General features: G+C 46.0%; 3 protein-coding genes across 3 annotated transcripts; 2 read left to right on the forward strand and 1 right to left on the reverse strand.

Annotated features, from left to right (window-relative positions):
* The first annotated feature begins 257 nt into the window (after nt 1-257).
* Nucleotides 258-13,632, forward strand: LOC115040605 (transient receptor potential cation channel subfamily M member 1-like). The gene is made up of 30 exons (XM_029497417.1): nt 258-323; nt 867-943; nt 1,027-1,219; nt 1,371-1,584; nt 1,668-1,792; nt 2,167-2,338; nt 2,782-2,956; nt 3,114-3,237; nt 4,591-4,663; nt 4,742-4,842; nt 4,923-5,108; nt 5,184-5,318; nt 5,611-5,661; nt 5,814-5,954; nt 6,062-6,091; nt 6,176-6,468; nt 6,665-6,893; nt 7,086-7,217; nt 7,314-7,454; nt 7,909-8,037; nt 8,212-8,463; nt 8,705-8,897; nt 9,236-9,256; nt 9,341-9,485; nt 9,588-9,790; nt 10,512-10,644; nt 10,726-11,087; nt 11,186-11,819; nt 12,797-12,885; nt 13,463-13,632. Exons 1-30 carry the CDS (start codon nt 258-260, stop codon nt 13,630-13,632), a joined length of 4,989 nt encoding a protein of 1,662 aa, XP_029353277.1.
* Nucleotides 13,633-19,119: 5,487 nt separating this feature from the next.
* galr1b (galanin receptor 1b) lies at nt 19,120-21,353 on the reverse strand. Its single transcript, XM_029497418.1, has 3 exons — nt 20,634-21,353; nt 20,007-20,072; nt 19,120-19,437 (listed from the first exon to the last, which is right to left on the reverse strand). Exons 1-3 carry the CDS (start codon nt 21,351-21,353, stop codon nt 19,120-19,122), a joined length of 1,104 nt encoding a protein of 367 aa, XP_029353278.1.
* Nucleotides 21,354-24,342: 2,989 nt separating this feature from the next.
* LOC115041390 (chymotrypsin B-like) lies at nt 24,343-25,931 on the forward strand. The gene is made up of 7 exons (XM_029498805.1): nt 24,343-24,394; nt 24,508-24,611; nt 24,689-24,768; nt 24,986-25,067; nt 25,157-25,337; nt 25,533-25,666; nt 25,770-25,931. Exons 1-7 carry the CDS (start codon nt 24,343-24,345, stop codon nt 25,929-25,931), a joined length of 795 nt encoding a protein of 264 aa, XP_029354665.1.
* Nucleotides 25,932-27,783: the final 1,852 nt, after the last annotated feature.

Genomic DNA, 27,783 nt, shown 5'->3' on the forward strand with positions numbered 1-27,783 from the left:
GCCCCCTGGACACTAATCCTGATTACATTGGGAGAGAGAGGACGGGGTCTCTGGATGCCACATCCCACCCACAGATAAAGAGCTGCAGCACAAAAAACAGGGGAGATAAGAGACAGAGAAAACAGGAGGAGACAAAGGTATCAGGGAAGACAGGAAACAGGAGACAAGGGAGACAGGAGACAACGGAGGAGGGAGTCAAGGATGTAGATGAGGGTGAAGAAGAAACGCTGAACTGTATCATCATGGACAGAGGAAGGATGGGGACGAATGGATCATACAAACATTCATCCATCAAACGCAGCCCGTCTTCTGGATCACAGAAGGTGAGACTTATCTGAGATCTGAGACTCTTCAGGGGATGGGGATGATGATGATGGTGATGGAGATGGAGATGATGGTGATGATGATGATGATGATGTGATGGTGGTGATGATGATTTTCATTCACATGAACAAGACAATAAAACTGAGGCTCATGTCATGTTAATCCTCCATCATCCAGAGAGCGGGAATTTGTCAGAGTGCTTCACACACACACACAGTCATCTACACAGGCATACACACACAAAGTCATTAGTGGGGCAGATTTAACGGCTCCTGTGTGTTTTACTGCAGTCGGATTAGGATGCAGGATAAGAGGATTGGATACATAAAGAAATGGAACGCTTCCCAGTAATTAGTCAGATCCACAGAGACATGAGCAGTCCTTGTTCCAGCTGTTCCAGCTATGGCTCCTTGTTTAAAGTGTGGCCTGTCAGTCACCACAGAAGAAGTCCTGACATCAGTCTGACAGTTTGGTGTGTCGGTGGAGGGCACAGAGGCAATTGAAGAGCCCCACCCTAATGCTTACTTCCTGTTTTTCCTCAGGTTCACAGAGCGTGGATCGAGAGGACATTCAACAAGAGAGAGTGTGTCCAGATTATTCCCAGTAAAGATGCTAACAGGTATGGACACTGTGAAGTTCATTTCCTCTACTGTGGGTCAAAGGAACAAGGGTCTTTGTTGTGGTGGTGGTGTTGTTGTCCAGGTGCAGCTGTGGACAACCAGTGGCGCAACATAGCAGTGTCCAACCAGGGGCCAAAGAGGACGGGGCCCCACTGATTCAGCTAGAGATCCAACCTGCAGAGAAATGGACTCCACTCAAACACACCCAGACCTCCCCCACCGATGCCTACGGGATCATTGAGTTCCAGGGAGGAGGACACATCAACAAAGCCATGGTAAGTGACAGACCCAGACTGAGATAGACAGACCTGTGAAAGACCAGTTTAAGATTGACTAGACTGTGAGAGAGCAGAGTGACATAGACCGGACAGTGATAGACCAGGTGAGAAGGAGGTCTTTGTCACTGAACACCCCCCCCCCTTTCAGTACGTCAGGGTCTCCTATGACTCCAAACCAGACTCCCTGCTCCACCTGATGGTGAAGGACTGGCAGCTGGAACTCCCCACACTGCTCATCTCTGTCCACGGTGGCCTGCAGAACTTCAACCTGCCGCCAAAACTGAAGCAGGTTTTTGGAAAAGGACTGATCAAAGCTGCTGTGACCACCGGGGCCTGGATCTTCACTGGAGGGGTCAGCACAGGTACACCTGACTCCTTTTGAAGAGGGAAGAGGGCCACATGTGATCTTGGCAAATGATCCTGCTAATGCTCTGTGGTCTTTCAGGAGTCATCCGCCATGTTGGAGATGCCCTGAAGGATCATTCATCCAAGTCCAGAGGAAAAGTCTGCGCCATTGGCATCGCCCCATGGGGGATCATCGAGAACAAAGAGGACCTAATTGGGAGAGATGTAAGTGAAATTGGACTGACCCAGATAAAACCAGACTGAACTGGACAGAACTGGACACAACCAGATAGTTTGGATTCACAGGCTCAACAGGGACAGAAAGTCCTTTAATTCAGGAACAAGAATTCTGTTGGAAACAGAATAAATTCAGAAAAACTGAATTCAGAGAAGACACACATGCTGCGGTAAAGAAAGATATGGCAGAGACATGAGGATGGAAAAAAGCCATCACCAAAAGACAGAGACTTTCAAAATAAAACATTAAGTGACACACAAAGACTTATTAAAGAATAATTAACTAATTTTATGGACCAGTAAAACATCATAAAACAGTAAGCTGCTTCCTCCACCTCTGATCGGAAGATTATGTGCTTCAGGTGACCCGACCTTATCAGACCATGTCCAACCCGCTCAGCAAGCTGTCAGTTCTGAACAGCAGCCACTCCCACTTCATCTTGTCTGATAACGGCACCAGCGGGAAGTACGGTGCTGAGGTCCGGCTCCGCCGACAGCTGGAGAAACACATCGCGCTGCAGAAGATCAACACACGTAGGTCATGTGACTTTGGGTCTGTAGGCCAGGTCTGAGCAGGCTAGAGGAACCATCCAGTTCCTGGTTTTAATCTGGTCTTGGGGCTGGACCCTCTGTTTATAGGGGCTCCTGATGGGGATTCTCATCAGTCATACTTGTTGCAACCATGTGACAAATCATGTGACTGTTGGGTTTCCCTTTGTCATTCTATGTCTGGACATTTGTAAGGCAGAGATGGCAAAGGGAGACTCGGCCGTCACTGTCTGCTCAGAGGAACAACAGGAACTCACAGTGTCCCCATGGTCTGTTACCCTAACCCTTACTCTCCTCCCATTTATAATCTTTGTGTTAAGCTAAGCTAAACATTGTTCCACACCGAAACACTCCTGGGACATCCTGATGAGTCAAGTCTGGACTCAGGACCAGATCCATTCAAGGAATACTGTATCTTTGTGTTCCAGGCCTGGGTCAGGGTGTCCCGGTGGTGTGTCTGATCCTGGAGGGGGGTCCTAATGTCATTTCTATTGTGCTGGAGAGTCTACGGGAGGAGCCCCCAGTCCCCGTTGTAGTCTGTGATGGCAGCGGTCGAGCCTCTGACATAATTTCCTTCGCTCACAGATACAGCGAAGAGGACGGGTGAGGAACTCTAACATTCACTGACCTCAGAGACCAGGTCCAGGAGTTCAGTTCATATTGATGACCTCACTAAATCCTAACCGCGACCCTTTACCTTTCATTTTTTTTACTGCTGAGCTGTTCTCCTACTGGTGACCTCCCATCACTTTTCATGCAGGTTGGTGAGTGAAAATGTTAAAGAGCAGCTGCTAGTCACCATCCAGAAGACGTTCAGCTACAGTCGCCTTCAGGCTCAGCAGATCTTCCATATGGTGATGGAGTGCATGAAGAAGAGGGCTCTGGTAGGGCAGCTTCATCCACAGCGTGATTTATCATTTTCATCGTCATTACTCACTATCATCCCTCCCTATGGTTACCGATACCACCTCTGATTAGAGTCACAGTTACCATGGCTGTCCAATCAGGACCCAGCGAGCATGTTCTGGCTGTGACCATAGTGTGAAACCTGCTCACTTTGACCTCAGCAGTTGTGACATTAATATAATGATGAAGGTTTAACCTTTGGCCCAAAGCTAGAGCTCTTAGTGCAGATTGTTCTGTCATTTAATCCCACAATCCTCTGCTTCTTCCTGAACAGCTGCAGCAGCGCTTTGTGCAGACATGGAAAAATTCATCACTCAATGACTGTCACATTAAAGCTGCTGCACATCCACAGCCTGATGTCACTGGGTCCTGGTCCAGACTGATTCAGACTGTTCTAGACTGGTTCAGGTCCAGAACACCAGAGACAATCCTGTTCAACTTTGACCTGTTTGTCTCTTTGTGTGAGTGTGTCATCACTGGATTTTCTGTTTGTATCTTCATGTCACCTTCTCTCTCTCTCTTGTTCTTGTTCTCTCTCCATCCCTCTACAGTCCTCCCCACTCCTCTCCTTCACACTCTCTCTCACTAAGCACATTTACATGACACCTAAAAAAATTAATTATTGCTTTAGTCTGACCAAAACTGGACTTTTAAAGTACATGTAAACATGTTAGCTCGACAGAAAGCAAAATTAAAATTGTCAGACTAACAAACCCAGATAAAGCGATTGAAAGTCAATCTACTGCTGCATGTATACAGACAATCGGACTGGATCCGTAGGAGGTGATCTGCACATGTGCTAAAGTTTCGTTTTTTCTTTCCACCTCTGTTGTCGTCTGTGACATCATCTGTCAATCGATAGTGGCCCGTTGCCCACAAGTCAAAAGAGTGCATATTGCCAAATATTGTAGCGGAGGCAATTTCACTCCTGTGCATGTTTACTGGGACAAGTCAGAAGTCAGATTAGATGGCTTTATCAAGCTACAACCATAGCTCCACTTAACTGTGCATGTAAACATGCTTACTGTCTCTCTAAGTGTCTCTCTACTCTTTTCACAGCTCCACTCAGAGCCTTGATGGAACTTTATGATTTGGAGTCATAGAAATAAATTTGATTTGATTTGTGCGTTTGTCCATGTTGTGCTGCTTTTTGCTGATGAATCTGTGTGTTCAGATTCTTATATCTGAATTTAGTTCATCAGGTTAAATATCTGCGATAAACATGAAGTCCTGCACCAACATCAGCGATGATGTCACAGCTTCATGTGTGGAGACCAAAATTGAGCAGGAGCAGTGTGTAGTGTTGTCTCACAGAGTTGTGTTGTGTGTAGATCACAGTGTTCAGGATGGGCTCAGAGGGACAGCAGGACATTGAGATGTCCATCCTCACGGCTCTGCTCAAAGGTAACATACAAGAACACACAACCTCACAATCAGCTGATGTGTGCTGACTTCACAGTCAGCTGACCTCGTATGTTGCAGGCACCAATGCTTCGGCCTCAGACCAACTGAGTCTGGCTCTGGCCTGGAACAGAGTGGACATCGCTCACAGTCGGATCTTCGTTTCTGGACTTCACTGGCCTGTGAGTTTTCTTATCAATACAATTGATTGGTCTTGGATCAGCGTCTGTCTGCCGCTCTTAGAGTGTCCTTCTCTGCTCAGCCTGTTGGGGCTTTCACCCCAGACCGCCCTAAAAGCCCCATGGCCCAGAGGGCTGCACCAGGCGGGGCAGGGGGGAGAGGAGGAAAAGATAAAGGAAAAGCCAGAGGGAAGAAAGGAAAAGGAGCGAAAACCAAACCTGAACCACCAGAAGAGACAGACCCCCGAAAACTGGAGCTGCTGAGCTGGGTGAGAACAAACATCTAAATCAAGGTCCATTTGATGTTGATGATGCTGATCATGGTGATCATAATGATGGTGCAGGTGAACTCTCTGGAGCAGGCCATGATGGATGCTCTAGTCCTCGACCGTGTGGATTTTGTGAAGCTGCTGATAGAGAACGGTGTGAACATTCATCATTTTCTGACGATCCCCCGTCTGGAGGAGCTGTACAACATGGTGAGGCAGCTGTTAGACAGGAAGTAGCTGTTTAACCCCTCCTCCTCCAACACACACACAATTACTCCACCCCAAGTATCTAATCTAAATCTGATGCTGGAATAAAAAGATCTTCCATCAGTGATTACTGAGGCTGCTAACGCTCAAAATGCTGCTAATATAGCTTCTGTTAATTCTGTTAATTCCATTAATGCTGCTCAGCATCCGATGTTCACACTGATATAATCAGGCCTGTGTAATCTCTCCCCCTCCCTCCCTCCTCTCTCTCCCTCTGCCCTCCCCCCGCCTTCAGAAACTTGGACCAGCCAACACGTTGCACTTCATGGTCAGAGATGTGAAAAAGGTGAGTGATGATGTCATCAGAGTCATAGGTCACAGGCTCCTGTTGGTGTTTCTGGCTCTGAGAGATGGATCCATCGATTAATAGTCAGCTGTTTGGTCCTGAGCTTCAGTTCCTGCATGACATTTGGGGACTGGTGGTTAATGTGTTTTCAGGGGAACCTCCCTCCAGATTATCAGATCACACTGATCGACATTGGGTTGGTGCTGGAATTCCTGATGGGTGGAGCCTATCGTTGTAATTACACTAGGAAGAGCTTCAGGACACTGTACAACAACCTGTACGGCCTCAAGAGAGTGAGCACGCACACACACAGTTAACACTGGGCAGGACCTCAATCTATTGATCAATAACCAATCTGTGTCCTCTGTGAATGAACTGATCTTCATATCCTCTCTCACAGCCAAAAGCTCTGAAGCTTCTGGGGATGGAGGTGAGTCATCTTCACTGACCTGGAGGAAGGTGCAGGTGCTGAGATTCTTTTCACTCAATCTCAAGTGTGGACTTGTCCCTGCAGGATGACGAATCTCGACCAAAGGGGAAAGGTAAGAAAAACAAAAAGAAGGAGGAGGAGGTGGACATTGATGTGGACGACCCTGAGGTCAGCCGGTTTCAGTACCCCTTCCATGAACTGATGGTGTGGGCAGTGCTAATGAAGCGCCAGAAGATGGCACTGTTCCTTTGGCAGCGGGGGGAGGAGGCAATGGCCAAAGCTCTAGTGGCCTGTAAACTCTACAAGGCCATGGCCCATGAGTCATCTCAGAGTGAGCTGGTGGACGACATCTACCAGGATCTAGAGAACAACTCTAAGTAAGTCCTGCACATTTCATTTCCTGTTCCGGTCCAGCTCAAGCCCCAATGTGTGGCTGCGCCTGGAGGACAGAGTGTTGAAGTGTAGTAAGACTAAACACATATGACCCTAGTGTCCAGTCTGAACTCAGCTAAAGCTGCTCTTGGTCTGGTCCTGCTCTGATCCTTCATGGTCCCAATTTGATTTTCTGTGCAGGGAGTTTGGTCAGCTGGCCTACGAACTGCTGGACCAGTCCTACAAACATGATGAGCAGGTGGCCATGAAGCTTCTGACATATGAGCTGAAAAACTGGAGCAACTCCACCTGCCTGAAACTGGCTGTTGCTGCCAAGCACCGAGACTTCATTGCCCACACATGCAGCCAGATGCTGCTGACAGACATGTGGATGGGCTGTCTGAGGATGGGCAAGAGCAACAGCCTCAAGGTACTGGTGCAAAGTTAGACATGAACCACATGTTAAGCTCAGAGAGCTCAGGTATAATTTTTGTAAAGATGAGAATAAAAAGAGGTCTTGACCAGGACCCTGAGGGATGCCACAGGTTCATTCATCTTCACAGTCAGAGCATCAGGTACATGTTCCTGATGTTCTTTTGGACTTTTGTTCCTCTGTCCCCAGGTCATATTTGGGATCATATTCCCACCTGCCATCCTCCTCCTGGAGTTTCGTCTTGGAGATGAAGCTTCATTTCACTCATCCAAAGAAAACTGCGACGGTAAAAGTACAGAAGAAGACAACAAGTCCAGCAAGGTGCGTGCCAAGGGCGAACCAAGGACCTCTAGGGTCGTGGATGTCTTCAAGGAGAGATAATTCTTCAGCTGTTTGAATGATAGAAGCTTGTTTCAGGATGCCACGTCCAACATCGATGCAGTGTCAAAGAAAGGAGACGAAGAAGAGAACCAGAACAAACAGAGAAGGAGAGTTCCCATTGGGAGGAGGATCTACGAGTTCTACAATGCCCCATTCACCAAGTTCTGGTTCAACACGGCATGTACCATGTTATACTCTACAAGACTATTTTCTCATTGGCAGGTGTGTTTAAAAACAGTAAAGCAACATTCAAATCTGGGCAGCACAGCGGCATAGTAGTTATCTCTGGTCCCAGCAATAAGAAGTTGGTGGGTTTGATTCCCAGCCCGGGAAGACATCATGTTTGGGTTCATCGGTGACTCTAAATTGTTGTTTAGTCTGAGTGGTTGTTGGTCTCTGTCCAACTGTCTGTCTCTGTGATGGAATGGAGACCTGTCCAGGGTGACCCCGCCCCTCACCCAGAGTGCTTTGGGATTGGCTCCAGAACCCCCCCCAACCCGGAAATGGATAAGCAGTTGAAGATGAATGAACATTCAATTCTTAAAAATGTTCACAACTGTAGCTTGAGACTGTCTTGCAGTTATTCATTCCTGGTCAGGCACCATGTGACTTGAGTCCCTCTGTACATCAGATCTCCTACCTGGTGTATCTGATGCTGTACAACTACATCATCCTGGTGAAGATGGAACGATGGCCGTCTCTGCAGGAGTGGATTGTCATCTCCTACATCATCACTCTGGGACTGGAGAAAGTCAGACAGGTAAACACACCTGAGCTAAGTTCACTTAACTGCACAGTTAAGTGCACTGACGAAATCGAAATGATTCTATCAAATATAATTTTCATGACTTCACTTTTTGTCTGTGAATTACAGACCTGAGACCTTGAAGGGATCCCCGGATTTTATTCTTGAATGTGCTCTCTGTTGCGACAGATCCTGATGTCGGAGCCAGGGAAGCTGAAGCAGAAGGTCAACGTGTGGTTGGAGGACTACTGGAACATCACTGACCTAGTGGCTATCTCGGTCTTCCTGCTGGGTTTACTTCTGCGGCTACAGAACGAGCCCTACATGGGCTACGGCCGCGTCATCTACTGTGTCGACATCATCTTCTGGTACATCCGAGTACTTGACATCTTTGGTGTCAACAAGTACCTGGGACCCTACGTCATGATGATTGGGAAGATGGTATGTCGTCATAGTGATATTGTAGGTGTTGTGGCGTAGAAACCTCCAAACCTGTCAGGACTCTTATTAAGTAGATCTAATTTCCCCATGTTCAGCTGAGTAAGAGTTCTGTCTTAATCTAAACATTTAGGAACATTGAGAAATGTTGAGGTAGAAGGTCCTTCTGCTCCACCCTGTTGCTCTCTTGAAGCCTTTTTTTGTTCAAGCTCACGCCGCCCTCTGTCCTTCCCCATCTGTCCAGATGATCGACATGCTATACTTTGTGGTCATCATGCTGGTGGTGCTGATGAGCTTTGGTGTCGCGCGGCAGGCGATTCTCCACCCGGATGAGGAGCCAACTTGGCGTCTGGCTCGGAACATCTTTTACATGCCTTATTGGATGATTTACGGAGAGGTGTTTGCAGACTCCATAGACCGTAAGACTAGAGTTCATAGTAAGACTCACAGGTAGTCCTCACCCTCTTCTCTATTCTCCCCCACCCTCAGCTTCTCTCACCCATATTTATATTTTCATGTGTTTTCCATTGAAATAAATATAAAGCCATAAATAAATATATTTCCTCAACATGTTCATAAAATTACGTGTTTATTCTGTATGTAACTAATTTGATTTTCATTAGAGAAGAAATGATGATCTTAACTAAAGGTTGAAACTAAACATGTTTCTTCCCTTTTCCATTTTCCTTCCTCTTCCTTGTTCTCTTCTTCCACCTCCTCTCTTTTTTCCTCATGTTCTTCACCTTCCTTTTCCTTCTCTTCCTCTGCTGAGCAGTCTATGCAATGGAAATCAACCGTAAGTGTCTCAGGTGTTAAATCCTCTATGAACATTAGATGCTCAGATTCAGAAGCAGACACTGAATGTGTGTGTGGTTCTTAGCTCCATGTGGCGACAACATGTATGATGAAGATGGGAAGAAGCTTCCTCCCTGCATTCCTGGAGCCTGGCTCACTCCGGCCATCATGGCCTGTTACCTGCTGGTGGCCAATATCCTACTGGTCAACCTGTTGATTGCTGTGTTCAAGTTAGTGCACACAACAGATGCACGCACGCACGCACACACACATGCGAGCGAGCGCGCGCACACACACACACACACAAAGTCTCTCCTCTCCCTCTTCCACAGTAATACTTTCTTCGAGGTCAAGTCCATCTCCAACCAGGTGTGGAAATTCCAGCGGTATCAGCTGATCATGACGTTCCACGACCGCCCCATTCTGCCCCCCCCATTGATTGTCTTCCCCCACATCTACATCGTCCTAAAGATGCTGTGCTGCCGCTGCCACCGCCGACTAGATGGTGACCATGATGCCCGCGAGAGACGCCTCCGTGAGTGACACACACCTCCTCACCCAACTGAAACCCTGGTTTGCAATGACTGGGTTCAGTTCAGTTATCAGGCTTCTGTGGAACCAATTTACAGCATCGGTCCGGGGGAAGACTACCTAGCAATTTTCAAGACCAGGCTGAAAACCTTTCCGTAAGATAGAGCTGTCAAAGCACACTTAACTCGTTAGCTATGCTGCTATAGGCTGAGACTGCTGGGGGAAGGACTGAGCACCTCTCCCTCTCTCCGTCCCCCCTGCATGCACCGACGTATCAATAACCATGTTTCTCTGAAGTCTCTGTCTCCCCCAGCTCCTCTCCTCTCTCTCCCTGTCCTCATCCTGCAGGTGGTGAATCATCACTACCTCGTGTTCCTGCTGCTCCCACATCTTCATGAACTCCATCCAGCATTATCTCTATGAAATTCATGCAGCATCATGTTCCTGCCTGCACCTGTATTGAATATCCGCTACTCCTGCTCTCATTCTCTCCCTACTCTACCCACGTCTGGTTCTGCCCAAGGTTTCTTCCTCTTAAAGGGAGTTTTTCCTGCTCATGGGGGGAACTGTTGGGTAAAGAGTTTGATCTAGACCTGCTCTATATGTAAAGTGCCTTGATGTAACTTTGTTATGATTTGGTGCTATATAAATAAATCTGATTTGATTTGATAATGAATAAAGTTGAAGTTAGGGTTAAGTGACACTGACCAGGTGTGTTCCCTCAGAGCTGGTGCTGAGTGCAGATGAGCTGAAGAGTCTCCATGAGTTCGAGGAACAGTGTGTGGAGGAATATTTCAGAGAGAAAGATGACGAAAAACAGTCTTCAAACAACGAACGGATCAGAGTGACATCAGAAAGGTGAGGCCATGCGCACTCAGGATCAGAGCCCCTTGAAGTCTCAGAGGGTCTCCGAGGTGTCTGATGTTTGTGATGTCTAAGGGTGGAGAACATGTCTATGCGTTTGGAGGAAGTGAATGAACGGGAACACTCCATGAAGGCATCTCTCCAAACCGTGGACTTGCGTCTGGCTCAGCTGGAGGACTTCTCCGGCCGGATGATGAACGCCCTGGAGAAGCTGGCAGGTGTTGATCGGGTCGAGCTCATGCCACCACGCTCCAGAGGCTCATCCGTATGCGAGCCCACCACTCTGCTGCGACATGGCAGCATCAACAGCTCAGATGGCTACAGCCTCTACCGTTATCAGCTGGACCACGAGGACCGGTCCTCTGTGTCCGAGGATGTGGAGGGTCACGGCAAGAAGATCCACCCTAACCCAGAAAGAAGACAAGCAGCTGACACAGGTTGGCTCACATAAATATGTCCAGACCTGCTCAGACTCTTTTAGACCTGTTACAACCTTTTCAGACCTGGTTCTTTTTTTTCTTTTGTTTGTTTCCAGGTGATGTGTCAGAGTTTGGCTCAAGTTTGGGGTTGAGGACCCTGAAAGACCGGACTCAGTCGCTTTCCAACATCGACATTCGGATCTCCCTCTGTGACCCTGACCTCAGACCAGCTCCTGATGGTCCTGCCTCCCATCTGGCAAAGCTGGGGGGGGCTGAAATGGAAAAACCAGCTTTCAAGAGCCAACTAGCCACGGTGCTTTCCTTTCCTCTGGAGAAGTCAAGGGTCATGCAGTATTTCTCCTCTCCAACCCTCAGTGGCTTGCACTCGTCAAACAGGAAGTCGATCAGCAGTAGCATCCAGGAGGTTCTCACTGGCTCACCCCCCTCCAAACCTCCCAGGGTGATAGAGCAGAGGAGGTGGGAAGTGGATGATTCCAAGGCATCTGATGAGGAACAAAGGGGTGAGATGGTGGAAAGTAATCACAGTAACATAGGAAAGGAGCCAGTGGAGCGATATCCACTGGGGGAGGACAGGATGTACCCAACTCTGAGATCCAAGAGTCTGAATGCGAACCCGAGGAAGACGAGGGTAAAGATAGAGAGCAAGGAGATGCCTCCCTCAGCCAGCAGCGTCAGAGACTTGGTGTCGGCATTCGGAGGGGAGGGGGGGCTGTCACAGTCTAGGACCAGGTCCAGGGACTGTTAATCTCATTGATCAAAATGCTGATTCTAATTATATTGGTCCCCTGTTCTGTTGTCCTATTTAATCAATAGCTGATGTCTTTTCTTGGTTGGTTGATTGTCAGATTTCCATTTCTACGGGCTCCTGAAAATAAAACCTTTTGATCTGTGGTTGTTTTTGAATTAGTCATTCAGGGAAGAGTACTTCCTGTCAGGAGGTTGGACACACAAAGTATTTGTCCAATAGAAGTAAAGCATTTGACTGATATAATCAAATTATTAACAAATTAAACCACACAGTAAATCCAGTGAAATGGAGATCTTGTGAAAATATTCGAATATCAATAGAAAAATCTAGATTTCATCAGTAACAATCAATATTCAAAATCTCAAAGAAAATAAAGCAACATCCCAAAGTGTGAGTGACTTCATGCCCCCCCCATAATTAACAGAACATAACACCTGCACAAAATCTGGAGGGTGGAGCTGAATTGCAGCAATGCATTCAATGACTGCAGGATTTTGTCAACAGTCCTATAGAAGATCCAGTCCTGCTGGGACACACATGCAATTGGTCTGTCCACTGAAACTGATCTCTGCTGCAGGTGCATCTGACAGAAGAGACGACACGTTCTGTACTTTCTGAGGTCTGTACCAACTACAGCTAATGTAGATACAACAGATGATCCACCGCAGGAATTACTACAGTCTGTGGAACAACCGGTGGTGATTATCCTACACAGTAAATGTCAGGTCCAAGGTTTTGTGTGTTTGTCAGTTCCTGTTTTATTTTTGTAGTCTTGTGCTGTCGTGTCATTTTTTTCTGCTTCCTGTTTCCTCTCTCCTCTGACTACTGTCTCCACCCCAGTGTCATTCACCTGTGTCCCATTCCCCTCTGTGTATTTATACCTGATGTCTTTGTCAGATTGTATGCATCCTTTGTGAGTATCTTTCCGGCATTATTTTCCTTGTGTGCTTTTCTCCAGTGTTAGCCTCAGTGGAAACGCTGCTACCAGCTACAAAGTCACATCTGTGCTGGGAGTGGGAGTGAGACCACTGCCTTCACCAGCTAAGGGTAGGTGCTATGCTACACACCAAATGGGGACAACAGAGTTGGCACCAATAAATGCAAACAAAAGTACAACGATCAAACAAAGGCAAACACAGCTCAGGGGTCCACACACAGAAGAACTAATAAGTACCTATGCTGGGAGTGGGAGCACACACACTGCCTTTACCAACAAGGGCAACGAAAGGCAGATACACCACGGTGCGCCAATAAGTTGATAAGGTAGGGCAAGTGGTCACAATACAATCTGCTATTGCAGGTAATTGAATAAGAGTAGCCCAAATACAGGGAGCAAGTACAACAAACAGCAAGCGGAGGCAACGGTGCGAATTCCAGAGGCAGTGGCGGCTGCGCCGTGTAGTCAGGGTGGAGCGAATCAAACTCTGGAGGCAGTGGCAGCGGCCCAGCCGGAACGGGAACACAGGATGACTGCGGCGGCCCAGCCGGAACAGGTGCACGGGATAGCTGCGGCAGCCCAGTCAGAAAAGGTGCACAGGATGGCTGGCGGCTAGCCGGCTTAACTGGCGGCCACATGGCCTTGAGGGCTCGCAGTATCGAGCAAGGACCCCCCTTGGCCAAACAGGTTCTCCAGAAAGGGTTGTGGGCTGGGGCGGTCTCCGAGCAGGAGAGCTGGAGAGCCACAAACCCGAGTCTCAGAGGTTTTGGAACAGCAGGTTGAATGGGTTGCCGCCCAGTCCTGAGGGGTTCCCCAAAAAGGGCTGCGAGCAGGTACAGACTCCGCTGGTTCCATGACTCGCGAGATCCTTCTGTCAGGGTAGGTGTTGTGTTGAGGGTGGTAGTGTGAGAATGAGGACCCAAATGCAGGAACCAGGATAAGGTGAAAACTAATATACTTTTAATAGGAAAATCAAAACAACACAAGTTAACAGGCTGGGGTACAGAAAGAAACAACAGACAGCGGTCAGGCAGGAAAGCAGGCCAAACACCACCAAGCATACAAGGATCTCACGTGGAATAAACAGAAAACAGGACTTAAATACACAGTGACTAGACAAGACACAGGTGATCCACGTTAGGGCAGGGAAAGCAATCAACAGGGGATACAACCAGGAAGAAAGTAACGGGGAACATGACAGACCCAGGACTTCAAAATAAAACAGAAAGTGACAGACCAAACACTAACCACCAGACAGAACCCAAAACATGACACTTTAACCAGTGCTGTTTCTGTGCTGTGATGACTGAAACTTATGGAGTCAGAACAGTCTCATAATGAATGAACTCTCGCAAGGCTTTTCACAAATGCCTTGTTTTGTTTCATAGTTGTATTTTGGACTCACAGATACACACAATATGTATCGCAAATACAGACACTTTTGTTCACAAATATAATTTGTATGCAAATTTGTAATATAAATTATAATTTCATGCACATGTAATTGGTTTAAGTGTAGCTTCATGTAAGGAGCAATATGATTGGCTGAGAGCAAACACACCCAATTGGTTGATTAATTTGTCAGTAAGAAACATACATTTGTTTGACAGCTTTATCAGCCAATGGTGACATTGGGTGACCTGCGACATCAGGGCAGTCTCAAAATTCAACGTACAGATTTTGCTCACAAATTAGAAGCAGTTCGTAAATGCACATTCAGCAATTCATATTCTCTGTGAATTTATATTACAAGTGTGCCTCAAAATTATATTTGTGAAACACAGGGTTTTTCGTATTCGAGTCTGGAATATGACTACGAAACAAAGCATGCACATTCATGAAAAGCTCAGAATTTATTCATTATGAGACTGTTCTGACTCCATAGAAACTCTTCAAACAAGCCGTTCCCATCCAGATGGTCCTATAATTGGTTTGCTCCTGCTTTTTCCATGATTTTAGAAATTAACAGAAGGTTCAATATGGATCTATTACACGCTGAAAAATGCTAGATTATTTTATTAACCCATTCGCTGGGTAGAGGCTCACGAATGATGAATTGATTAATTTGACATAATATTGGGTCAAATAAAATGACCCAACATGAAGGGTTGAAGTTTGGACCGGGGCAGGCCTTAGGATGAGGACGATCGCCATGCTTGAATTCAGGCACCACAGATGACCTGAGCTTTGGAGGATTGGGTGAAGATATTTAATAGGAAATGGTAAGAAAAACTGAAAGTATTACAACATCTGCTTTTGGTAGCCAAATAGTTGTATCCTACTGTCAGTACTTACCAGTTTGAACCTTTTTTGTGTGTGTTTCTCGCTCGCTAGCCAGTTATTTTATTTGATATAGGTATTGAAGATACTTGTTTACTGTCACTTTTGAAAGTTTACTTGGTTGTGTTTAGCTGATGTGTGTGTGTTGTGGTGATGATGTGCGCCACAGCCAACTTGAATCATTTTTTTCCATGTTTTCACTGGCTAATTTGCTCCCTACATAGTTATTTAAGTGGGGGATGTATGCATGGGTTAGGGTTAGGGTTAGACAGCAAAGTGTCACGTAAGTCGCCATAGTGACTGGTAGCCTGTTGACAGTAAAACGACATGTACCAAAGGGAGGGTGAGTGGCTTATTTAGCGCCTATCTGAGAGTACAGCGTTGAGAAATCTTTCATTTGCTATTGTGATTTGTATTGCATGATTTTACAATGTTAGGATGAATATTACATAGAATTTTTTATTAGTTCTGGTTTGTTTGAGGATGAATGTGTGCAACAGCAATGAGGTTGTTGTGGCTGTGGGTTGTTTCAGTAATGTTACAATTCTTTTAGCTCCTCTTACCCTTGTTAATACGTCTGTGTGCTTGAATTAAAACGTGTGTACTGTTACTATGTGCAGTGCTAATATGTATAAAATGTGTTAATAAAATTAGTATTTTTTTTAATCCCAGCAATAGCTGGTAACCTGATAACCCCCAAACTTCAGATTTGTTTTTTTTTTTATTTTATTTTTGTTTTTTGTTTTTTGTTTTTTTGTTGAGTAAAAACATTAACCCAGCGTGTGGGGTCAAATTTTCTACCTGACATGCCGGGTATAAATAACCCAGCATTGGCTAGGTCCCTTTTGCACCCAGCACAGGGTTAGCAATTTCACCCAAGCCAATTTCACCCACCTAACCCTAACCCTAACCCTGAGTTGGCAGTCTTTCATTACACCGTGTGGTACCGTTTGGGACGCACTAATCAGAACGCAGATGCTTTGTCTAGGCAGCATTCTTCCCAGGGTGAAATGGTAGCCACCCTGACTCGCCCTGGGACTGTTGTGCCTTTGACTGAGAAATGGACTTCTGCATAGGACGTACCAGCGACCTGGGCCACCTGTTAGCCTCGAGACCAAATGAAATCTTGGCCATTGATTTCTCACTGTTGGAGCCTGCTAGAGATGGGAGGGAACAAGCCCCCGAAGACTTCCAGGTGGTGAAACCCCCACAGCATGGAGGTGCCATATATGCTGTTGCCCCACAACATATCCACACATTACACAAAATTAGCCACACAATAAACTCCAATACACTCTTATACCTCCGGTTGGTTTTAAATATTGTCTCAGAAGCATAACGATACACAAAATTCTGATTTCTTCATGAAATGAGTGAGTAATTAGCCATGATCGGCAGTCGCTAGCATGCTATACTAAGCGCTAATGGCTGCTACTCACCTGACTTTTATTCTCGAAAAAAACCCAATAAAAGGGCGATGTCCGGCAACCCAAAAACCTCCTAACGGTTGTGAATACCGTTAGTAATCAATAGTTCAAGACGAGGGTTAGGGTTAACCCTCAACTATCATGTAGTTATTAACATTTGCATGCTCTCTCGGTGACAGCGTCTGTTCTCATCGGCATCAGTGGAGGAAGAGACCGAGCGGGGAAAAAAACAAAAACGAAGAGCTCTGACCGCGAGTAGCGCTTGTGTGTGTGACTAATGCGCACCCTGCTGCGAAAATAAGGAACTACAACAACAACAAACTCATTCAGACTGTATAGCTCAATATCGTTAAACTGGAAAAATTGGGCATTACTTTGTGTATGTAACTTAAGGGCGTTATATGGTTTCTGTGTTTCACAAATTTTAGGAAGTATTAAAGCTGCTTTGGTTTCTGATGGATTGTAGAAACAGGGGCTGAATTTGAGGAAATTGGGGGCTGAAATATCAAATCAAATCAAATCAAATCAGATTTATTTATATAGCACCAAATCATAACAAAGTTACATCAAGGCACTTTACATATAGAGCAGGTCTAGACCAAACTCTTTAGAAAATTATTGAAAGAGACTCAACAGATCCCCCGATGAGCAAGCACATGGTGACAGTGGCAAGGAAACACTTCCTTTAAGAGGCAGAAACTTCGGGCAGAACCAGGCTTGGGGGGGCGGCCATCTGCCTCGACCGATTGGGTTGAGAGTGGGTGAGAGAGAGAGTGAGATAGGCATTGGAGGGGGGGGCGGGGTGTAGGCAGGAACATGTTGCTGCATGAAGTTCATGGAGTTGAGTTGTAGTACAGAATTCATGAAATATGGGACCAGCAGGTGTTGCAGGAACATGGGATGGTGATGAGTCACCACCTGTAGGATGAGGACAGAGAGCGCATGGGGGTGGGGAAAGGAGAGCGAGCGAGAGGGAGGGAGAGAGAAAGAGGGAGAGGGGGGAGAGAGGGTGACAGGGAGAGACAGACAGCAAGAGAGAGAGAGAGAAGCTCAGTCCTTCCCCCAGCAGCCTCGGCCTACAGCAGCATAGCTAAAGAGTAGAGGAGTTTAACTTTTTAACTATAAGCTCTGTCATACAGGAAAGTTTTAAGCCTGGTCTTGAAAATTGCTAAAGAGTCCGCCCCCCCGGACATGTGCTGGTCAAAAATTACTCCAAGGTTTCTTACAGTGGAGCTGGAAGCCAAAGTGATGCCGTCCAGACTGATGAGATGATTAGATAGTATTTTTCTGAGGTGCTTAGGACCGAGTACAATAACTTCTGTTTTGTCAGAGTTGAGAAGTAAAAAATTTCCAGTCATCAAGACTTTTATGTCTTCAAGACATGTCTGCAGTCTGACTATCTGAGTGACTTCATTTGGCTTCATTGATAGGTACAGCTGAGTGCCGTCTGCATAGCAGTGGAAGTTGATGCTGTGTTTCCTGATAATGTTGCCTAGAGGAAGCAGATAAAGCGTAAAGAGGATTGGTCCAAGTACCGAACCCTGCGGGACTCCATGACTGACTACAGTACATGAGGAGGAGCTGTTGTTCACATGAACAAACTGATGTCTATCTGATAAGTAGGATTTGAACCACCTTAGTGCAGTTCCTTTAATTCCAATTTCATGTTCCAGTCTCTGTCGTAAAATATTATGATCTATGGTGTCGAATGCAGCACTAAGATCTAGAAGGAGAAGTATGGAGGCTGATCCATTGTCTGAGGCCATTAGAATGTCATTGGAGACTTTAACCAGCGCTGTTTCTGTGCTATGATGGGCTCTAAATCCTGACTGAAACTCTTCAAACTAACTGTTCCCATCCAGATGCTCATGTAGTTGTTTTGCTACAGCTTTCTCAATGATTTTAGAAATAAATGGAAGGTTCGATATGGGTCTATAGTTTGCCAAAACATCTGGATCAAGATTAGGCTTTTTAAGCTGGGGTTTGATGACGGCAGTTTTAAGTGCCTGAGGTACATAACCCAGAAATAAAGTCAGATTAATCAAATCTAGAATGAACGGCACAATTAAATTAAAGATCTCTTTAAAGAGGCTAGTTGGTACTGGGTCTAATAGACAGGTTGACGGTCTGGATGATGAAACTATAGAATCAAATATCAAAGTGATCAAAAAAGTGATCACAAAGTGATATTTTCTATTGTTTTCGAACTCAACATCACACATCTTGAGATTTTGTTTATCAGCCTGACAATGGTGTGAGTAAGATGGACAAAGTAGAAGGTCTGAACTTTCTTCTTCTGTTCTCCTGTTGGAATTCCTGCTGTGACGGCGGGAAACCTGCTCCAAATGTAGACTCTCTGAAGGTTTAACAATCCACCATATTCACTTTGCCCTTAATATGGAGGGGGAGGGGCTAGAGTGGGATTGGACCAAAGAAATGAAGAAACCCTCCTCCTCCTTCTTGGGATTCAAGCATGAAGAAATGAAAAGAATCAATGCTGTGACTTGTAAAATTAAACCTTTATTAATTCATATAAATGAATAAATATAATTGACCCCTCCCACTCCTTTAGAACGATTGCAAACTATGCCAATCCCTTGCTGTCCAATTGTCATGTGATCCAGATGACCATGCCCCTCAGATGTTGGTGGTGGAGTGTGTGGTGGAGAAGGTCTCCATGCGGAATCGAACCACCTTGCCGTGGGATGGTGGTGAGTACATGGAGTGGCAGGTGAACACCTGCCGACAGGCTTTCCGGAAGTTCTCAGACAGGAAGGCGTACAGGACAGGGTTAACGCAGGAGTTCCCATAGGACAGACAGTGAGAGACAATCCGGAACACGAAGGTTGTGTCATTCAGTGGGAAGCTTCCAAACTCCACCCACATGGCAATGATGTGATGAGGCGCCCAGCAGACGGCAAAAGCTGCCACGACCAGGAGGATTGTCTGTGCTGTCTAAGAAGACAGGAAATGGTGAGGTGTGTTCAGAGACCACAGGAATTATCAACAACACAATTTTAATAGTGCTTATTGATACATACTCACACTCACAAGACCACACACTTGTTACACACTCTACATACACACAGGACACTACATACATCACGCAAACCACAAACTCTTCTGGTCCTCAGGTCCTCTGGTCTGATGGTCCTGAGGTCTGAAGGTGCTGTGTCCTCTGTCTCCCGAGAGATGACAGTGTGAACACAGCCAGGTCAGATCAAACCTGATCCAGTATGGAGGTGGTCTCTCTCAGGGAGTTTCCTCTATTCTTAGTCCCACTGTCTAAATATTTACCCAGCAGCCTTTGTTCAGGCACTGACCTGAGGAGCAGCAGACTCTGGAAACTGAGCTGAGCAGGTTGGCTGACAGCCAGGTGTGTGTGTGTATGTGGGGGGGGGGGGGCACCTCCCACTCCAACTGACCCCAACCCCCCAAAAATGTCTCCATTCTCTTATTAATTCAGAGTTTGGAGGATGAGGAAGAGGACAAAAAGAACTGTACCTTTAAGAAGATAAGTGTACCTTTCGTTTGGAATGCTCAGATTTCTTAGACATGTTCTTCATTTTTTTATGAAGATGAAACAAAACCTGAAAAAAAAAAACAGTATGAGTATGAGACAGGCAGACAAACAAACAAACAGACAGATAGACTGACAGATGCAGATTAGTTACAGCTCGAACACAGCTGGGTTTCCTCTCTGTCACCGGACAGTGAACACATCAGCATTCTTCTCCGAATCAGAAAGATTTCAGCAGATCGATCAAAAAATTCTGAGTTGAAGTGAGTTTGAAAATAAAATTTTAAGATAAGGGAATGAAAATATATTGCTCTCTATTTTCCTTTTCTTTCGATTTGTCTTTTTTCTTTCATTAGACGAAGAGCAGGAGCAGAAAGGTTTATTCAACCATTAATAAACTCACTATTTCTAAAACATTTGTATTATTTTGGCAAACCTCTGAGTTTTGAAGACCTTTAAATTTTTATTTTCTAACTTCTCTTTCGTCTTCCTCTCCGCGCGGTTTTTACGCACAGGTGATTTGATCCGCCGACTCCATGCGCGCCCTTTGGTCACTGTTATAAGTTATGGACGTGTTTTACAGCAGCAGGGAGTCAAACATTATCCCTGAAACAAGCCGCCCCGCACTGACCCCACTGTAGCAGCAGATGATGAGTAGCAGCGGCAGCAGGTACCCGATCAGCAGGATGGTCACCCTGTAGGTGTGTTTGGAGGTTCCGGACCACTTCTCCCAGCAGAAGGTGCAGTTTGGGGCGAAGGGGTGGCTGACGAGGGCCTGGTGCTGGGCCACGGGAACCGAACATAACAGAGACAGCGTCCAGATGACGCACACCCCGACCAGCGCGTTCCTGCGGCTCCGGACGCATGGTGATTTCTTGGAGTGCACCACGGCGATGTAGCGGTCCACAGACATGGCGACCAGCGTGAAGATGCTGACCAGCATGGTGACGGTGGAGAAGTAGTGACCAAACTTGCAGATGAAGTCTCCGAACACCCAGTCCGGGAGGGAGTAGATGGTGGCCTGGAAGGGGACGCAGAAGATGAGGAAGCTGAGGTCCGCCACGCTCAGGTTCAGGATGAAGACGTTTGTCGGGCTCCCAGAACGCCTTCCCCCTCCCCGCCCTCCTCCTCCCGCCCCGCTACTGTACCTCACCTTCCCAATAACCACCATCACCAGAGAGTTCCCCAACACCCCCACAACGAAGATCAGTCCGAACACCACCGGCACAATCACAGCCTCCGGCCCCGGCCTTCCGTCCTCCTCTGCGCCGCAGCCGACGTGCACCGCTTCGGAGCGATTGGAAGCCGAGAGTTCATCCCAACAGGAGGACTCGTTCCGCGGCTGCACCATGTTGGAGCCCCAGCGACCTGAAGTTCAGAGAGAAAGGCCGTGGCAGAATGAATGAAAAACCAGGTCCATGGTGCAGGTCAAACACGTCTCAACTCAAACGACTGATAGAACCAAGGTGAGCTGAAGGAACATGAGATCACTGTTTCCTGTGAAGGGATGTCAAAATAAAAGTACTTCATTACCTGTTGGACTTGATTGAACAGCAGTGCAATTGCTACAGTTAATTAAGTAAAAGTTTGGTCAATGACTACAATTAGGACAGGAAGGAAATCCAATCCAATCAAATTTATTTAGTTACATCAATGTACTTTACATATGGAGCTGGTCCAAAGTCTTTATAGAATTATTTACAAAGACCCAACAAATCTCTTCATGAGCAAACACCTGGTGACAAGTAACAAATAAAGTTATAACAGGTCTACAGGTGAGACTTTACATAGAAGATGTTTTCACAGACAAAAACGATGTCAGATGTGATAAACAACAGAAGGTGATTAGATGACGTGTTTACAGATGACAGAGTTCATTTCCTGTCTGATGATTTATTATCTTCGCGATATAGGGTTTTGTGTGTGTGTGTGTGTGTGTGTGTGTGTGTGTGTGTGTGTGTGTGTGTGTATGTGTGCACGTGTATATGCACTTTGACAAATTCATTGTTTTTATCCTGGCTGGTTGCTGATCCACGAGGACCCATGTCTTTATGGGGACCAGGGACTATTTTAATGTTCCAGTTCAAACTCAGTTTAATTAAACAGAATCCATGGACAAGAAGGAAGGAAACTCAGTCTGAATACATGTGTACATTTTTATTTACAATAAGTATTTACACCACAGCAAAACCAGGAGGGAGCATGAGGTCATCAGAGCAGTCAGTTGTTTCAGGGAGTTGGTTGAGATGAAGAGATCATGTCACTTTTCTCTCTTTCATCAGTTCATCATCAAAATAAACCATAAAACTTCAGTCATGTGACCTTCCAGTTTGTTGATATTGATGATGATCTTTTCTTTGGTTGAGTTTCAAATTATACTGATGTCTCTTCAGTCACACAGGGGGCAGGCAGTATAATTCTGTCTCCATGGTAACCATTCTGTCTCTGGCTCGTTCTGACCAAGACCTGAGAGACCTGTCAAGTTTCTCTTGAGGACCAGGAGAGAGGATCCTGACTACCTAAGATCAGATCACAGAGACTTATCTACTACCTGAAGAGCCGTCAGTGAGCCAATAGTAAATGACCCCTCACTACAGGACAGGTGATGCACAGAGAGAATTAAAGTTAACCCAGATTAATCATTGCCCCAGACTAGTTTGTATATGATGAACATCCCGGCCCCTGATTGTTGATCAGATCTCCAGGAACATCATAGTCTCTGATCAGGCCTGGGTCAGGCCTTTAGTCTCTGCTGATGTTGAGCTCATGATGCCACAGTCATTGGTGATGGATTAAAGGGACACACATTTTAATCCTCAAACTTCTTCATCCAATCTAAACAACTGCATCATGATGTCATGACTATGCAGACCTTCTGTAGACACCAACAATCAGAGGACAGCTGTTTTTTTCTTAACACAACATCCACCTCTTTTTATACCTGAAAACACGCCAGCAAGTCACCAACCTTCAGCTGTGCCACCTGACCAATCATTAACTGGCACTCAGGTGCTGTTCATCCAGACTTTCCCACATGCTTGTTTTCGCATGAATCTGGTTTGAGGTGGATTCGCTCAACAAACAGGTTCAGGTGTCTAAATGACCTTGGTCCTTATGGAGACTAGGGAGTCTAACCTGCTGGCCCGGGTTAACACACATTATTAGCTCTCATCTCATGTATTGCACTTCTCTTCTGACTACTCCACCAAGGTTCCACAATGAGTCCTGGAACCAGGTGTCTTCTGGACTGTGGGTCCAGTATTAACTGTCTCATGGTGAAACTTCTTGTCTTCCTGTTGTTGGAATTGATCATATAACACATGACATGACTTAACATATGACTGTTGCATGACCTGTGGACGTCTTGGACAGGTTTTCTTCTTCAGCTGCAGGAACACGTACACTGACCCTAACAGAAAAAAAAGACCTGAATAAAAAACCCCAAGTTTATTAGACATCCATGGACTGATGTCCACAGATATTGACATATTTCTACTGTTGTTCAAACCAGTTCACTAATGTGTTGGGATCTCTACCCGTGTGCTTTGAAAAGAACAATAGAGAGGCCTACATTTCCCCCCCTTGTACAAATACACACACACACACCATTGTGACTGCTATTTCTGTTGGAATTCCCATTTCCATCGCGAGTGCTACTGCTGCTGTTACTGCTATCGTTAATGCTATTGCCATTACATGTGTGTTGCCTGTCGAAGTTAGTACCCAGTGTTTTGCTTTTGATAACTGAATTATAATAGTCTTTATCCCAAGTGATGTTATTTTAAATAATTATTGCTGTAAACTAAATCCTGTTTTAATTTAGTCGGTCGTTGTTTACAATTATTGTGGTTATACAGTTGTGATAGTTCCTGGATTCATAACAGTCAGTGCTCGAGCTCCTCCTTTAGCAACCTTGTGAGATTGTGTTCAAGTTTTGTCAATTTGGTTATCGGTCCCTGATGAGAGGGCGGTGCCCCGAGCTTTACTATGAATTGTAAATTTTTCTGGCTATTAATAATTATTACCTTTAAGCATTAATATTAATTGCAGATAAACAAATTTCCCCTACTCGTGTACAATACCTGGCTACATCTGTCAACTGTTGTCCACACCTGTACATTAATGTTACAACATACTGCCAGAATATTCAGCCAATCAGAAAGGCGTAGGTGGGGGCGTGTGACTCGTGAGAACCACAACGTCCCCTCAGGTCTGATAACCAGCTGGCAGCTGAGCTGGACAATCCACTTGATGCTCCAACACTCTGATTGGCTGAGGCCAGGAGGGGCTCAGGATAAAATGGCAGCTTGACCCCGCACATCATCGTCTTCATCACCACCATGGCCTTTGTCTGGATTGTCTCCTGCCTTGCTTTCATCAGCACAGCCTATGGTGAGACAGAGACATATGACCTGACACACACAACCTGATGTTGTGTCGTTGTTATTGTTTTCTTGTTGACAGCAGAAGAGTCCATTTAAGTTTGTTCCCTGTCGTCCCCTCAGGCTGCGGCACTCCTGCCATTCCTCCCCAGGTGAGCGGCTATGCCCGCATTGTCAATGGCGAGGAGGCAGTGCCTCACTCCTGGCCCTGGCAGGTGTCTCTGCAGGTGAGTCAGCTGACCTGAGCAAACACAAAGACCTTTTTCTTCTTTTTGCGGCTGATGTCAGCTGTTCCTCCTTTTAGCAATCCAATGGCTTCCACTTCTGTGGAGGGTCCCTGATCAATGAGAACTGGGTGGTGACCGCTGCTCACTGCAATGTCAGGTAAGTGACACCATCAGAGTGGAGCTGCAACCTCCTGCTTCCACAAGAAAGGCTTCCTACATGTGAACGTTAGGAGACATCAGTTTGTTCTGACAGTCTCCCTGATGTTCGACAGTTATCAGGACGAAGAACAGTTCTTATTTTGAAGACCGTCGCTGAATCTGTGGCATCTTGTGAGAAGTGACCCTTAAACAATCTGTTTCCTGTTTCCTGTCAGGACCTACCACCGCGTCGTCGCCGGGGAGCATGATAAGGGCTACGGCTCCAACGAGGCCATCCAGGTGCTGAAGCCCGCCAAGGTAAAAACGATTTATCAGCCTGTCAGCTTTCAGACACACCATCCTTGCTCCACTAATACCCCCCCTCACACTCCACCTCCCAATCACAGGTGTTCACCCATCCCAAGTGGAACGCTAGCACCATCAACAACGACATCGCCCTCATCAAGCTGGCCACACCTGCAAGCCTGGGCACCAACGTGTCCCCCGTCTGTCTCGCTGAGTCCAGTGACGTCTTCGCCGCTAGCACGACCTGCGTGACCTCCGGCTGGGGTCTGACTCGCTATAATGGTGAGTTTGAGTCTGGCTGAGTGATCCACCTTGCCAAGTTTTGGCTGCTGTCGTCATGACGCTATCATCATTCGGACCAACAGGGAGACACAGACGGCCTGTCTCAAGCTCAGCTAGGAACGTCCAAACAGCAGGAAGAATTTTAATTTGAAAGGTGCAGGGAAAGTGTGTCTGAAAACTTTGTGTGTCCCACAGCTGCCAATACTCCCAACAACCTGCAGCAGGCTGCCCTGCCCCTGCTGTCCAATGAGCAGTGTAAGAGACACTGGGGCAGCAACATCTCTGATGTGATGATCTGTGCTGGAGGAGCCGGAGCCACTTCCTGCATGGTGAGTCCCTGTCCACTCATCTGAGTCACCTGGTTTTCCTGCTGTTGGTGTCTGCCTGCATGTCTTCTGGTTTTGGTTGTGACTGATGCCGTGTTGGTCTCAGGGCGACTCTGGCGGTCCTCTGGTCTGTGAGAAGGGCAACGCCTGGACTCTGGTTGGTATTGTGTCCTGGGGAAGCAGCAGCTGCTCCACCTCCACTCCTGCCGTCTACGCCCGTGTCACCGAGCTCCGCAGTTGGGTGGACCAGATCCTTGCTGCTAACTAAGCGCTCAGAGGCTGAGATGCCAACAGTGGGGGCCACCACCTACACCTCCACCACACCCTGAGCCCTGAGCCTGCCTGGTGTGGCAGTCCTTCTCCAGAGTGAAGATATAGAATGATAATAAAACTATGAACTCCACCGACTTTGTTTGTCATTACTTCAACTTCATTGGTCAAGTTTATTCAAGCAGATAAAACAGATGGGTTCAATCTCTGCATATGTTATCATGTACATATACACACACACACATATATATATATATATATATATATGTTACACATGTGTGTGTTAGTGTGTGTATGTGTATGTGCTTTACAATCCAACAAGAAATAAAATAAGAACTGAAATTGCTTCAGTTACTTCTGTCCAACTGCTGAACGTGTAGATTGTCTGTCTCCAGGTCTTCAATCATTTCTGTGCTGATGTGTTTTTGAATGTGCTTGAAGTCAGAGGTCAGAACTTAGCTGTGTCTGATATGAAATAAAAACTTGGGGTGCCGGTGGGATAGTGGATAGAGCATGCGCCCCATAAACAGGAAGCTGCAAGATTTTTAGAAAGAAATTGGCGTTCCAGTAAGTCAGAAGAGTCTCACAGAGCCTGGAAAGACAGCCTAAAAACATATAAAAAAGCTCTCCGCAGTGCTAGAAGTTCATATTACTCAGCACTCATAGAAGAAAACAAGAACAACCCCAGGTTTCTCTTCAGCACTGTAGCCAGGCTGACAGAGAGCCATAGCTCAGTTGAACCAGTGATCCCCTTAGCTCTAAGCGGTGATGATTTTATTAACTTTTTTACAGACAAAATTCTCACGATCAGAGAAAGAATTTATCAGCTCTTGCCTACGTTAGATACAAATCTCCTACTGAATACAGCAACTCCTGAATCAGCTGCGACGCCTCTTTTACATCTGGAATCCTTCTCACCTCTGAATCTCTCAGAGCTAGCTTCTATAGTTTCATCATCCAGACCGTCAACCTGTCTATTAGACCCAGTACCAACTAGCCTCTTTAAAGAGATCTTTTATTTAACTGAGCCGTTCATTCTACATTTGATTAATCTGACTTTATTTCTGGGTTATGTACCTCAGGCACTTAAGACTGCCGTCATCAAACTTAGGCTTAAAAAGCCTAATCTTGATCCAGATGTTTTGGCAAATTATAGACCCATATCGAACCTTCCATTTATTTCTAAAATCATTGAGAAAGCTGTAGCAAAACAACTACACGAGCATCTGGATGGGAACAGTTTGTTTGAAGAGTTTCAGTCAGGATTTAGAGCCCATCATAGCACAGAAACAGCGCTGGTTAAAGTCTCCAATGACATTCTAATGGCCTCAGACAATGGATCAGCCTCCATACTTCTCCTTCTAGATCTTAGTGCTGCATTCGACACCATAGATCATAATATTTTACTACAGAGACTGGAACATGAAATTGGAATTAAAGGAACTGCACAAAGGTGGTTCAAATCCTACTTATCAGATAGACATCAGTTTATTCATGTTAACAACAGCTCCTCCTCATGTACTGTAGTCAGTCATGGAGTCCCGCAGGGTTCGGTACTTGGACCAATCCTCTTTACGCTTTATCTGCTTGTACTCGGCCCTAAGCACCTCAGAAAAATACTGTCTAATCATCTCATAAGTCTGGACGGCATCACTTTGGCTTCCAGCTCCACTGTAAGAAACCTTGGAGTAATTTTTGACCAGGACATGTCCTTTGTCCCTCACATAAAACAAGTTAGTCGGGCAGCTTTCTTCCACCTGAGAAACATTCGGAAAATCAGAAACATCCTTTCTCAGGATGATGCAGCAAAACTGCTCCATGCATTTGTAACTTCTAGGCTGGACTACTGT

Source organism: Echeneis naucrates, chromosome 3 (assembly GCF_900963305.1).
Source record: "Echeneis naucrates chromosome 3, fEcheNa1.1, whole genome shotgun sequence".
NCBI lineage: Eukaryota > Metazoa > Chordata > Actinopteri > Carangiformes > Echeneidae > Echeneis > Echeneis naucrates.

Coding starts and splice junctions, on each gene's coding strand:
- galr1b (XM_029497418.1), bottom strand. CDS start 21,353: ATGGTGCAGCCGCGGAACGAGTCCTCCTGTTGGGATGAACTCTCGGCT. Junction 20,073..20,633: donor TCATCTGCTGCTACAGTGGG/GTCAGTGCGGGG, acceptor TTTTTTTTTCAG/GTTTTGTTTCATCTTCATAA. Junction 19,438..20,006: donor CTGAGCATTCCAAACGAAAG/GTACACTTATCT, acceptor CTGTCTTCTTAG/ACAGCACAGACAATCCTCCT.
- LOC115040605 (XM_029497417.1), top strand. CDS start 258: ATGGGGACGAATGGATCATACAAACATTCATCCATCAAACGCAGCCCG. Junction 5,109..5,183: donor AACTGGAGCTGCTGAGCTGG/GTGAGAACAAAC, acceptor ATGATGGTGCAG/GTGAACTCTCTGGAGCAGGC. Junction 6,894..7,085: donor GCAAGAGCAACAGCCTCAAG/GTACTGGTGCAA, acceptor CTCTGTCCCCAG/GTCATATTTGGGATCATATT.
- LOC115041390 (XM_029498805.1), top strand. CDS start 24,343: ATGGCCTTTGTCTGGATTGTCTCCTGCCTTGCTTTCATCAGCACAGCC. Junction 24,612..24,688: donor CCTGGCAGGTGTCTCTGCAG/GTGAGTCAGCTG, acceptor TCCTCCTTTTAG/CAATCCAATGGCTTCCACTT. Junction 24,769..24,985: donor GCTGCTCACTGCAATGTCAG/GTAAGTGACACC, acceptor GTTTCCTGTCAG/GACCTACCACCGCGTCGTCG.